At 24.2% G+C, this 14,275-nt stretch overlaps 1 protein-coding gene across 1 annotated transcript in view; it reads left to right on the forward strand.

Annotated features, from left to right (window-relative positions):
- The window catches only part of LOC129968638 (conserved oligomeric Golgi complex subunit 1-like), a 29,253-nt gene that overhangs the window by 3,022 nt on the left and 11,956 nt on the right, over positions 1–14,275 (forward strand). Inside the window, exons 2-16 of the mRNA XM_056082734.1 lie at positions 426–504; positions 1,683–1,727; positions 1,810–1,876; positions 2,328–2,431; positions 3,562–3,631; positions 3,739–3,921; positions 5,237–5,278; positions 5,402–5,488; positions 5,586–5,622; positions 6,208–6,306; positions 7,302–7,361; positions 8,455–8,520; positions 10,016–10,097; positions 10,260–10,365; positions 13,027–13,122. Coding sequence (XP_055938709.1) covers positions 437–504; positions 1,683–1,727; positions 1,810–1,876; positions 2,328–2,431; positions 3,562–3,631; positions 3,739–3,921; positions 5,237–5,278; positions 5,402–5,488; positions 5,586–5,622; positions 6,208–6,306; positions 7,302–7,361; positions 8,455–8,520; positions 10,016–10,097; positions 10,260–10,365; positions 13,027–13,122 — 1,212 coding nt within the window. The 5' untranslated portion in view covers positions 426–436. The remainder of the gene's footprint in view (positions 1–425; positions 505–1,682; positions 1,728–1,809; positions 1,877–2,327; positions 2,432–3,561; positions 3,632–3,738; positions 3,922–5,236; positions 5,279–5,401; positions 5,489–5,585; positions 5,623–6,207; positions 6,307–7,301; positions 7,362–8,454; positions 8,521–10,015; positions 10,098–10,259; positions 10,366–13,026; positions 13,123–14,275) is intronic.

Raw genomic sequence — 14,275 nt, forward strand, 5'->3', positions numbered from 1 at the left:
AAAAGTTTGAAAAGGAAGTTCTATTTTTGCTTTTATCATCTGTCTATATATCAGATTTATGAAGTCTTTCTCAAAGTAATTCTTAAGTAACCAAGATAGGATGTCAATCAAATTAAGCTTTACTTACTCTCAGATTAAGGAAAGAAATTTTATATTTCATTTTTTTGCAGAAAAAGTTATTTGTACAAAGTCTATTACTCAATTGACAACTTTATGCCATATTAAGTACATTATATTATAAACTTTATGTATTCTAGCAGGTTTTGTGAGTGTTCATCATCAGTTTGGCTTTTTAGTAGTTTGATGTTTTAAATTATGAACAATAAAACCAAATCTAAACTTGAGTTTTTTGCTTTATATATATAATTTTTCTGTAAAATACATTTTTTTAAAAATAATTGTTGATGTGTATTTTTTTTATTTAGAAATTAGGACAATGGGTACTGATATTTTATTTGAAAACCACACAATTAAGGAAATACAGGAGATAGAAAAGAAGCTTAGGTACTTATTTCATCATTTTTTTATATTAAGTAAATTTTTATGAATGTGGAAAATTATTTATTAACAGTTTTATTCATCATGCTAACCATTCAGTAAGCAATTACTGTGTTATCAGTATTTTTTTTTTCTTTTTATATTAATTAATGAAATTAAGTATTCAGTATCAATTTTCATTTTTATATTAGAAGAAAGGGTAGTTAATTTGTAAATTATTGCTTTTCATCATGTAATTATTGCTTTTCAATGCAAACATAGGAAGATGTTCATGTATTTAATTCAAAATATTTGTTTGAAACTTACTTAATAGTATTAGAGTTAGAAAATGAATGGACTTTCCAAATTCTTGTATCATTTTATATTTTCATAACTTTTATTTCTTGTATATTCTTACATTAATTTTCTTTTATGTTTGAAATATACGAAATTCAAATAACTGTATAATGTATATAATTTTTGATGAAAAGCAAATGATTAAAATGGGTTTCAATTACTTTTATAACTGATTACTAGGTTTTTTTCTTTTCTTTTTTTCATAATTGTGTTTGTTTAATTAAGAAAAAGAATCTAATGATTTTTTTAAAAAATATGAATTTGAAGCATTATTGTTTTTGCATTGTATTTTACAAATTTTCTTTTAATAATAATTTTCTCATGGACCTAATTATAATATTAATAGCAATTTTTTTATACAGTTTTTACTTCAAATATTTAATTAGAGAATTTATTTAAGCAAAGTAGAAAAAAATTAATTTTCCTTTATCTTCAAAAAATATCAAATCATTTTATTTTGTTCTTTTATTAATACAATATAGTTGCACAGAATTAATTTCACTACTGACTTGTAAAGAGAAGAATAGTTATTTAGAAAATTTTAGAAAATAGTGATCAAAATAATGAAATAAATGTCTAGCAATTCAAACTTCAGTCTCTTGTTTTGGAAAACTTCATTGTAACCTAATCAGTTCAGTTGTCTTGGTATTTTAGAAAATGCATGCATCTCCATGTTTTTTTTAAACTGCTGATATAAAATAAATAATTACAATTAATTAAACCTGTTAAATTACTTGGGTATTGTATTCCTTACCATTATTTATTTCCCATTTGAACTTTATTATGACTGAAAAATTGGAATTTTTTATTTATAGCTTTTTTTAAAAATATCTAAATATTTCTTGCAGAAATGACATTGAGCGCAAAAAAGAAGAACTTCGACAGATGGTTGGGTAAGGTTTTACTTAATAGTACATTTCTCCTGTAATATATTTTGCTTTACGAAATATATTATAATTTTAATCATGCTTTTAGGGAGCGTTATCGGGACCTGATGGAAGCAGCTGATACAATCACTGAAATGAAAGAAATTGCAGAAAGTGTAAGTTGCTGTTTGAATGTGAAATAAATGCCAATTGTCAAATTATTAAGGTTTCAACAAAAATTGTGAAAATTATGTTTTTATCTATGAATGCATTCATTTGTTATTATGAATTTTTCTTTTAATAATTGACATGTTATTACAGTGTTTCCTTTCAGCCATCTGAATTCTATTGTTCCCACTTTAATTCAGTTATTATTAAGGTTAATTTAAATTTTATTACTTTATTTAAACTTTAAATGAAAAATATTGTTAAGATTTTTTTTTGTTCAGTTTTTGGGAGATTTTCATGAAGTTTTTAAATTGGACATATTTATATTTCTTTTTGTATATTATCATTTTTTGTAAGTATAAAATTCTTCTCTGTTGATTCTGAAAATAAATGAAATATTTTTAAAAATTAAGTTTATTTTTGTTCTCTATATATCATTTTGATCTTTTATTTCTTTAGGTGACATATTGTGTAAAATCTATTGAAGATAGTAGTATTCATTTACAAAATAGCAGTTTACAAAATGGTATACTTAGTGCAATTCAAGAGGAAGTTGCAATGAAGTACGTATATATGTGATTTATTTATTTTGAAAATTTAGTTAAAATAATTTATTTTAGAATAACTTAAAGATTTAAGAGTTAAATCAATAAAATTTTTGCTTTAAAACAGAAATTTCATTGATTTAACTCTGTTTCTGTGTTGTCATTCAGGAAACAACTATATTGCACTGTTTGTTGCTTTACAAAAATAATATCCACTATGCCTTAGTTTCCTTTCAGTCTGAATTTTTAACTTTCCTGTTTTTTTTTTGTTTTTTTTAATTATTATTATTATTTCATTTACAGTTTATTTAAGATATTCAAAGAAGCAAAAAATAATCATTGCATTAAATAAATTATCTTAGAATAAGTGTGTGTATGTATTGACATTCTACAAGTTAAATTGTTTTAAATAAATATACCAAATTTAGTGCATAGAAATATGTACCTTGGAGTGACTTTGAAATTCGAAAATTTTTCCTCCATAACTTCTAAACAAGTTTTCAGTACAAAAATTATTTTAATATTATCTTAATATTCAAATAAGCATCTTTTCAAGGCTAACATTTAATTGTTTTTAATTAATTAATTTTTTAATAAGAATATGTTTTCAGTAGATTTTGGGACATATTTTGCTGTCTTAATGAAGATCAAATCATTTTAATTATAGCTATAAATATTTCATTTTGCATTTTTCTTTCATAGTCTGTCTAACAAACTGTTTTGAAATATATAAGTATTTAAATTCTTTAATAGAATCTTTATTTATAAGAATTCAAATTTTTTGAGTATCATATAAGCAGATAGTGCTTTGTATGTTTTGTTTGTTTGTTTGTTTTATTGAGTTCTCACTGTCATTCACTTTTTTTGTAATTAGAGTAATTATTTTCTTCTAAAATGTGTAAAACAGCTCTTTGCTTTGCTTAAATATGGAAGACATTTTTCTGTCATTTATTGTTTAGAAAATTGCATTTTTGTATTGAAAGATTACTGCCATCTGCAATATGATAGTTTTGTTTTAAATTAAAAAATACAATATGTGTAATATAAAAGGACAACTATGTAGTTTTGTGTAATGTTTTCTCTTATATTTTATTTATTTATGATACATTTTTAAAAGTTTATTAATTGATTTTCTCTTTTCCTAATAGGAAGAAAAGAAATGAATTGTTGTATACAGTTGCGTCCCAAATCAAAATATTGATGGATTGTCCAACTAAAGTAAGTTTTTAAGCTAATTTTAAAATTACTTCATTGCATACTTCATTGCATTTTTTTAATTTTGTAGAAAATTACATTAGAATTAATTTTTTATCCTTTTTCTTCAGATTTGGTCTTTTATTGAGGACAAAGATTCTGTGTGTGCTCTTTCGTTGTACTTGCTGGCAAGGCATACTCATTCAATGCTTCTGTTGGATCCTGTATATCGTGAACAAAATGTTTCCACATCTTTTCCCATCATCAACAGACAGTGGACATCCATTAGTCATTTTAAACATGTATTATTACAAGTTAGTAACTTAATTTTTGAAAAATTATTTAAACTGAATCTGTATTATAAAATAAATTAAAATTTAGAAGTGAAAAATAAACAAGTGCTAACCATTTAACTGTACATTTGTTTGATTTTTTCCCTTATTTGAAGCACATTTAATTTTTCAGGCATTTGAAAGATGTATATTTTATGATTTTTTTTTTTTTTACATTATTAATATTATATATTCCTACATGACGGTAAATTAAGAATATTAGTATTATGAAAAAAATGATAACAAATTCAAACAACTGCATGATGTTCCAACATGTCAAATGTTGATTTGACTTGAAATTATTTTTAAATTACAAATACTAAATCAGTTAAAAAGGATCTCCTAATTTTTACATTTTCTTGAAATTCATGTCAAAGATTTTCCTTTTATATTGCCATGTAGAATAATGCAAAATTAAGTTGAGATTAGAGAAAGAAGCATTTATTCGCTAAACGAGATTAACAAGCATTCAAATAAATGAACTTCCATCTGTTTGACAACAGTTTCTTATATGTAACTTAACAATGAAATATTCTGATTAAATAAACCTATTAGAAAGTTGCAATGAATTACATAAATTTGCATATATGGGAAATTAAATGTGAATTGTGCTAAGGAACCAATTTAAAAAACAAATTATACAAAAAAATAAAATAGTGTTTGGTTAGGCTCTAAGCTACAACCAATCAATTTGTGGGCTAAGACGCATCCATCAGATCATGGTTCTACCTTCAAACATCCTTGGAATATGACAGCATGTTATAGAATAATGTACTAAAAGATTAGTTATGTAATTTGCGATGGTTTTCTGAAATGTTGTATGTAATAAATTAGTATAAATTTATTTATTTTAAAAAATAATAATTTTTCAAATTTTTATTAGTATGTATTGAATATGACATTACGAGTATTAAAAAAAATGGGATATAGCTGGTAATTGGTGAAACAGCCAAAATAGTACAATATTTGAAACAACTTATGTTGTATAATTAAATTGTTTGCAATGACGTAGTCACATATTTGAAGATGCAGTTTTATTACCTGTATTTTGTACAAAATTAAGTACCTGTATTATTTGTACAAAATCATTGATTAAAATTTCTGATGTAACTTTCTAAAAGACTTTAGATGTAAAATTATTTAATTCATCTTTGAGAAAATCAATTGGAAACCAATTAAATTTTTAGGGACTATTTTTCCTCTCAAAAATGCATTTTGTTTTAAACAGTTATATTTCCTGGAGGGGGGACTTAATTTGTCTCTAAATACTTACAACATTGTTTTTAATCATTTTCAGAATTGCCAAACTGTTTTAAAATCTCAAGAAAGTGAACCAGAAGTGAGTCTTTTAGATGTTTTTTAGTTATGCTAATTTTAATGTTAGTTGAATATAATAAAATCTTGAAATCACAGCAGTTGAAAATTTCACTTTTAGTAAATTAGTAATTTTAAACTATTACAGGATGTTGCTGGCCCACTTTGTTGCAGATGCTTATTATCAAATACCTCATTGCAGCAAATCTTTTTAGAAATTTTAGATGTTCGGAAAGTAAGAAACACATTTTCATTGTATTTTATTAAGGTATAAATTTCATATTTGTTTTAATTTTTAAAATTCCTTATTATTCTTATTATTTTCATTTTAGGATGTACTGAAGTCCATATTTCGCCCTGAAAAGTCCGGTATGTATCCAGTATTATTGAGCTTATATTTTCCTTTAAAAAAGTTTTTGTGTACCTTTGTAAAATTTACCAAAAATATATAAAAATATATTATTTTAACAAAAAGAATATTTTTTTGTTATAAATTTGGAAATTTCCACAAAATCTCTTAAAATCATTTACTTTCAATTATTTTTGTATAAATCTAAATCTTCCTTTACTTTAATGTATGTAATTTCATATTTTATTTCTTACTATAGATAAAGATTTTTTTAAAAAGAATTAATTAATTAATAGTAGCTTATCGTCTATTTGAAGATTCAGTAACACATACATCAAAATTTGAGAATATTAATTGTATTAAAAAAAATTTTAAATGTCGATTAATCCTCTAACCTCTTTAGATCTACTGCCCAATACTGAGCTTATATATTCAGTTAATATAGATTTTGTTTGGAAATGAAACATGCAATGCTTATTATTATTTTCAATTTCTTTTAAAGATGTTTTTTCGTGTTTTGAATCAAAAACAAAATTTGCTCATCTTTTGTGTTAAACTCTTTAGCTTAAATATTTGTAACTTATTATTATTATTTTCTTTTTCAGCAAAATCTCAGATATGTGAATTTGTGGGTGTTGTTCAACTAACTTTGAAAATTATTCATGTCTTACTTTACTCTGATGATAAAATTGAAGCAGATAGTGGTAAAATAATTATTTCTAATTTATAAATCCTATTAGAAGTGTTTTATTTGTATGTAACTAGATTTTTCTGTAATGCATTAATTCAAATAAATTAAAGAACCATATGTTTTTCCAAATTATCAAATTGTGATAATCATTGATCTTGATTTAATTTTTTGAAATTCTTTTCCCTTTATTATTCCAAATAAAAGCAATCCCCCCCCCCAAAAAAAAACTTTAAAGATGAATATACTGAATTATGATTGTAATCTTTGTATCCAAACTTTGTTACTTTTTTATTCAGAATTTTTATTAGTAATGTTTTGTTTATTATAAATAGTCAGGTTTAAAATCAGTGATGCTTTCTATTCAAAATAGGCTTTTATTATGATTATTTCAATAAGCATTTTTTTTTTAAATAATAAGTGCTGTTACACAAATGTATTTTTGTTATGCTGAAGAAAAATGAGAAGTTTTTTTTTAATCACAGTAAAATTAAAGTTATTTCTGTTTTGATTATTAAAAAATTATTCTACATTTTTAGTGTTAAATTAGGGGAAATAAATTTTGTTTTCTGATTTAAAAACATATTTAAGAATTTATTTTTATCAATATTTTAAAAATTATTTATAAAAAGTTTCTCTAAGTATTATATAGTTCTCAATCAAATATTTTCCTTCTGTGTTACATTTCCCCATGTACTTAATAATGGATGCTTCTTTTTACATTCCTCTTGCAATAATTTTTGCTTTGCTATATTGTATTGTAAGCATTGAGTGATATGTTTATAAATTTCAGTGAATGGTATGTTTTAAATGACCTTTGGCTAAATATTTTGATTACTTTCATCTTTTTTATATCATAGAAGCCTAACTTATTAATTTTTTTTATTTGTAGAAAATGTAATGTATATTGTTTAGTACTATTACTGCTTTTATTGTAAAAAACTATTTCAATTTCTTGCTCTAAAATTGTATGTATGTTGTTTTAACTCCATATTAATTATTTCTCTCTAGATTATAAAACGAATGTTCTACATCAAGAAATTTTAAAATTAATTAGTAAAGATCATCCAGGTAATTTTTACTCATTTAATTTTTACTTTTATTTAAAAACAGAAAAAAAAATTAGTTAAAAATATTGCTATTTTTTAATTTATTTATTTAAAGTTAAGAAATTGAAGTTTCTTATTGTCACAACTATTTATAATTCAAGTGGATGTAAATTTGAAATAAAAGACTGTGCAAATATTATTGCTCTGTTTTTTGCAAATGGACCCAATAATGCAACATCATTCCATGCTATATCATTTTCTTTCTTTCAGTGTCTGATACTGCTTACTCAGAAAATGGATTTATAGATATTTTTAAATTTCATGTCGTAAATTATTTGATATTCACCTTTAATTATTATTTTTTTTTATCTTTTCTTCTTATGCCCATTTTTTTGCTACTTCAATTTTTTCAAAACATTGAACTTAATGCTTGAACTCATTAAATGCTTCTTTTGAGTTTCAATTGTTTATTATTTTTTTTTTTCCAATATAAACTTGTTCTATGATAATCGATAAGCATTGAATAAATTAGAGCAATTTTATAGTATACTGGTGTAAAACGCTTAAAACAGTCTTGACTAAATTTCTTCTACTTGTTATGCAATATTTTAAAAATCCAACTCAGCAATTTTTATTACATGTAGTAATTAATATATAACGACTTGTCATAAACCTTTTTATGACAAGTTGCAACTTTTATTTCATGTATGATATATAGGAAAATATTCAAAATATTTAAGAGACTTGACACTTTATGAAGCACAGAAATTATGATGTCTAATTTTGATTGTATGTATATGAATATATATGTATATAAATTGTTTTCTTTATTTGTTTTAAAATTTAATAATGTATATTACAAATCATATTCTTTTGTTAAAATTAGAACTTGTGATTTTAGCAATGATATTGATTCTTTTAAATATGAGTTGATTGTGTTTATCCATATAAATTATGCATTAAATATAGGAAATAATATGTTTATATGAAGCATAAATGCATAAAAGAAGATAATTTTAAGTATATATATATATATAATATATCTTTTAGATTATATTCTTTTTTAATCAAAATAAGTGAAGAATTTTTTATTTATTTATTATTTTTATTTTAAGGTCCTGTATCATTATTAGACTTAAAATCTAGTGCAACCTTCAAATTTTTACCAACATCAATCACAGGTATTATTCCAATTTTCTAACATTTAGCAAGCTTGATTATACTTTCACTCTTGCTTATATTCACTACATTATATGCATATTTGTATATACATTATGCCCTGAGTTATGCAGCTTCTTGTTGTCCCCTCTAGTTTCATATATTTTCAGTTTTAATAATATAAATGCCTAGTTTATAAATGAAAATAAATATTAAAAATGAACAGAAAATTTATTCATTTTTAAAAAAATGTTATGAAACAATGTCAAAAAATGATCAAATGGCATGTGTAATTTTAAGAGTTTTTGATGCTATAAGATTTGAAAATTGATAGCAATAATGACACTGAGCAATGCAGTGTCTCGTGTAATGAAGAACTGGCTTTCAATGTGTTTTAAAAATAAATGATAAAATTGCTAGTAGAGAAGTCAACATTTCAAATTTAAATCCAATAAGAAAGTAGAGGATTACTGCAAACTGAACAAAAGTATTTGATTCACTTAAAAAAAAGGACAGTTTGTATTACATTTTTGTAAAAAGGCAAGAAATAAAAAAAATTGCAATATAATGAAGGAAAAAAAAAATTATTAAATCCTCAACGAATTTTTTTTTTTTTGAAGTTAACAGCATTAACACATATTTATGTAACATTTTAAAATGTATTGTTTTATGGTGATGTGCATGAAGACTTCATTTTTTTTATCTATCTTACTTTTAAATGGTTGTTTTCCATTCTTTTCAAACAACTTTGATGGTGAAAAGACAATAGGAAGACTAATTATGGGTATCTTTACAAATTGACTAACTTAATAAAATTTTTAATGCATGTTTTATCTGCATGTTATTTAATGCATGTTTTAATCTGATAATGGTCAAGTAGCTGCTGCAGGTTGTGAAGATAATATTTTTAGAATAGTCATAACTGTGAAGAAAATATTTTATGTTTATTTTGCTTTCTTGCCAGTTATAGTTCACAAAGATCTTGTGCAATACTTCTTAATATGTTATCAGTCTCCTAGAATTGTCAATTTAATCATGATTCCAAGTGCAAAACAGAAAATCCTGTACCCTGTGGGTTTGTGATTGCCCACCTTCCAAATTTCTGATCTACATCTGAAACTGCATTTGACAAAACTAGCTTCATTTTCATTCACTACTGCAATGGTTTGCAATTGATAACATAATTTTATTTTTATTTTGTAAATTGGACTTTAGTGTAATAATATTAACTTAATGTAAATATTCATTACTACTAACTTCATGTACAAAATTTTTTCACCCACCAATATCTTTTTTAAAAATGTTTGTATGAATTATGGTACTGTATTTTTTTTTTTCTCCTTCCCCAATAGTATTTGTATTTTATTTTTTTTTGTATTTATTTTATTTCATGTTTAACATATTGCATGCCATTTTTGCACAAATAGTATGAAAATAATTGAATATTTCAAATTAAGCTTGAATGACTTCAAAATTTTTATAAGGACTGCTACTTAATTGCTGAATAATTTATTCTAGACTACCGACCTAATCTCACAGTACCTTTAGAACCATGCAGTGTTGAATTCTTACAAACTAAATGCAAAGATTGGCTAAATGAGTGAGTAATATTTCCTTTTTCATTCTTAAATTTATAGAAAGATACACTAATTAAATTGTTGTAGAAATTATATGAATTAATGGCATTGAAATTTTTTTCAATAACGTTAATAAAAATGATTGATGTTTGAACGATTAAATGTTATATGGTTTGTTTATTCAGAATTCAGGAAATGCTTCAACCAGAAATCAGGAATCTTCTGAACTATGTAAATTCTGTGCAGAGTCTAGCTCTTGTTAGAGAAGCTGTATATGACAAGCTTTGTGAGGTAATCTTCTGTCTTTGTTTATATTTCTTTAACAATTTGTTAATACTAGAGTAATTCATAGTAATGTATTGTTGACAATGTGCTATATAATTTCCTTATAAATAATGATAGAAATAAATAAATTGAGCATAGACCGAAGGAAGGTTAAAAGTTTTGTTTGCATATATAATAATTGCTCATTTGTGGTAATCTTTGTTCACATAGACAACATCCAAATGGTAAGCCATTTCACTATCATATGGACACAAAGGAGGTATTAAAACAGCTTACAATATATTCCAGCAAAAGGATGACATAAATAACAATTTCAGAAAATTTAAATTATGTTAAACTACAAAAGGATGACATAAATAACAATTTCAGAAAATTTAAATTATGTTAAACTACATGGTTGTGGTGTCAAATATATATCAATGGGTGCAAATGTGTTCTGCAGTATCTGGTTTGAAAAAGACTACCATAAGTTATCTATCTCATCAATTATTATGTATACAAACAAAGATTTTGAGCTTCTTACCATAGTATTGAATTTTTTTTCTTTCCATTGTTATGTACAAGGAACTTATGATCATACATTGTAATCAGTATGATCATTGTATTATTTTGAATTATTCTGTATGTTTATGCTCTTACTAAATTGTATTAAATTTTTCATAATATTGTGTTAATTATTTTGAATACCTTTTTTTACATTATCCAAGAATGTGATTCTTATACAGATTTGCAATTTTCCACTTTTTGGATTTCTAATCTTTTCCTGAATTAAGAAAATTGTTGCTCTATTGTATATAAAGAACTATGTGACAAGATAAAGTGGGCAAAAAATCTCAGTGAAAATATGAATTTAGCAGCAAGGAACTACAGTGCAGTAGTTGGGGGGGGGGGACTGCCAAATTGAAGAGAAATATTCATTTTAAAAAATGAGGTCCCATGTCTCAAAAAATTTTCCCACATTTGAATCTTGCATATAATATGAAGCTGCTTGTTGCATTAACATGACTGATGTTCAAAAGCAAGCGATGAAAGGCCTATTTAGTCATGTCAACGAAAGATTTGTGAAAAAAAAAAAATGCCAATAATGTGTCTGAGACATGCCAGAAAGTTCCATTGACCATTAAAGAAATATTTGTTAAAATATGCTAGTATGGTATATTTAAAATAAAGTACTGACTTCACTTTTATGTTTGTTGCCCTGCATTCATTTAAATTTATTCTGGATAATATACTTCTTAAAGTAGCTTGGGGAGATCATATTCTATTGATTTCTTACTTCTATAAATATTTTGAAATGAATATAAAAACCAATTGGATGTTTTCTGTGCATATACTATTTAATTCATACTTTTTGTTTGTTTTCTCCATTATGTGTTGCTTTGTATCATGTTTTGGATTTCCTCTTCTTTTTTTTTTTTATTCTTTTTTTCCCCTTTTGGTAAGTTACATCCTTAATTATTAAATAATTATATTTATAAGTATTTTAGTTTGACAGCATTTATAGCCAAGCATTGGTACTGGCAGAAATTATCACTTTTCTGTTTGATTGATCTGCAAGTTGTACTAAATATATGGTAACAAGCATACTCTCTAAATTTGTGTGAAAACTGCAGTATTAAATTTCTGTATTTAGTTAAGTATTAATTTAAGAGTAATTAATTTTGCCCACATTTGGTTACTCTCAACTGATTGAAAAGTATCTATTTATGCCTTTATTGTATTAGTTAATTATTTCAAGCATGTTTTATATTTTTCAATAATAAATATATCATAATAATAACATACCACTTCTAAGTAGTTACAGCTGTCATGTCAGTAAATACAAATTACTCTAGATATAAAAATTTTAATATATGCTCTTGAGAATGAACTAAAGGACCAAAACCTATCTCATTGCTATATTTACAATGCTTAAATTTCAAGCAGTAATGCCCATATTTATGCTATGCTATCTGTATAGTGAAAAACAACAGTACAAGACACTGACAATAGAAAATATATAAATGGAGAAGGAAGGGAAGAGTATCAGAAATTTGTTTCACAAGCATTGTGCATGCCTGTTATTTCACATAATGAAACTTTAAATACAAAGAATGTTTGACTCTAGTGAAGCACATATTAAAACAAAAGAAATCTGTTTATTTTCATATTAAATAATTTTTTCAGATTTGTTCCATGTTAATATATTAAAATAGATTGAAACGACGTCTGTTCTTTTGTGACTGTCACATGGCAGCACCATGTGACAACTGTTTTTCTAATTTCAGGAGTTATACTAAATGCTGTGCTTTCTTGTTCTATTCTTAATAGATGTTTTTCCATTTTACCTTGAGTATGTTATGCTCCAGCATTTTCCATACTCTAATGACATTCATGTTTTTTTTTTATAGTGTTAATATTTATCATTGCTTAAAATTGGCTATTTCCAAAATTTTGTCATTATAACTATAACTTTAAGAGATCAATTTTTACATTTTTTAAAAAAATTTATTCTGAAATGCATGTCTTGAAATAAATTTAAACCAGATTTCATGTGTGTTGATGGATTGCTTAGTTGCTGTAAATATTATTAGCAAAATTGTTTTATAATCATTCTGTGCCTGAAATTCATTCGAAATAAATTGAAAATTATTCTATATATCACTGATGAATCTACCTTTAATTTAGGTGATGCATTGGGACAAAATTTGTTTTGACTTGCTCAACCATCACTTTTCCATTTGGGATTCTTTCCTAAAAAATTGCTTTTGGGAACGAATAGAAGTATGTATGCATATGTTTGCATAATTTTTTCTCACATACTTAATATACTGAAATTATCTGTATGTATATGTTATTTAATTAAATTACTAATTATTTTATTATCATACTAATTACCTTTGATTACAAGTTCATTTGCTAAGGATTATGGTTACATTTAATTTTAATTAAATCTTTTTAGTGTAATTACATGTGCATATAAATGAGCAATTATTTTTCAAAAGTATACTACCAAAAAAAACCAAGATAATGACAAAATTTATATAGAATGATTGTGCCAATAATTAATAGTAATAATAATAAACAAATGTTGGAAGTTAATAGTTTTAAATAATCATGGTAAAGTAAAAAAATATACTTTTGGAAAAAATTGTTTTTAATAATGATATTTTTTGTATGTATAAAAATATAACAGTATTTATTTATTTTTTAATGTCAAAGTTTCCTATTTCCTATTTGTAAAAACAATTAAACTTTAATGTGTGTTTGAAATAAATTATTTATCTAAAACTCAAATTAACTTAATTAAGTGTGCATTATGTGACTAAGTGATTTTTCCCCCTTACTTTGTAGAGGGTTTTAAGTTTTACAAAAAACTCAGTTCCTTTCCTGTATGTATACATTTTATTTTAATGGTGTTAATTTATTCTTATGTTAAGTTTTATTTGGTTACTAGAATTCTATAAATGAAAAGCCTTTCATTTAAAGATGCTTAAATTATGCAGAATATGATTATTATTGTAATTATCAACTGAAAAGTTCAAATTGTTAATTTATTACTTATACATTTTTGGATTAATATAGGGAAGATAGATGTATACTTACATTTAAAAAAAAGGAAAAAAAAAAAGAAGTTGATAATAACATTGTGTAGTAATATTGTGTCTGTCTAGAAAGACACATTTCCACATAAGCAATGGTTTCATCATTCTGGGAATCCAATTTTATCATGTTTGAGATTGATTAATTCTCATTTATGTAATAATTCTACACCATTTTTAATACTAAGCACTTTTTGTTTGGATTTATTTATTTTATTGTTCAATTAATGATACTTATTTTACTTTTTAATGTTTTTTTCGGCATAATTCATTATTTATGGAGGTTTTTTGTTGGTTTGCTTCAAGCCTCTATCATATCTGAATATTAAAAGAAA

The sequence above is a fragment of the Argiope bruennichi genome, chromosome 5 (assembly GCF_947563725.1).
Source record: "Argiope bruennichi chromosome 5, qqArgBrue1.1, whole genome shotgun sequence".
In the NCBI taxonomy this organism is placed as follows: Eukaryota; Metazoa; Arthropoda; class Arachnida; order Araneae; family Araneidae; genus Argiope; species Argiope bruennichi.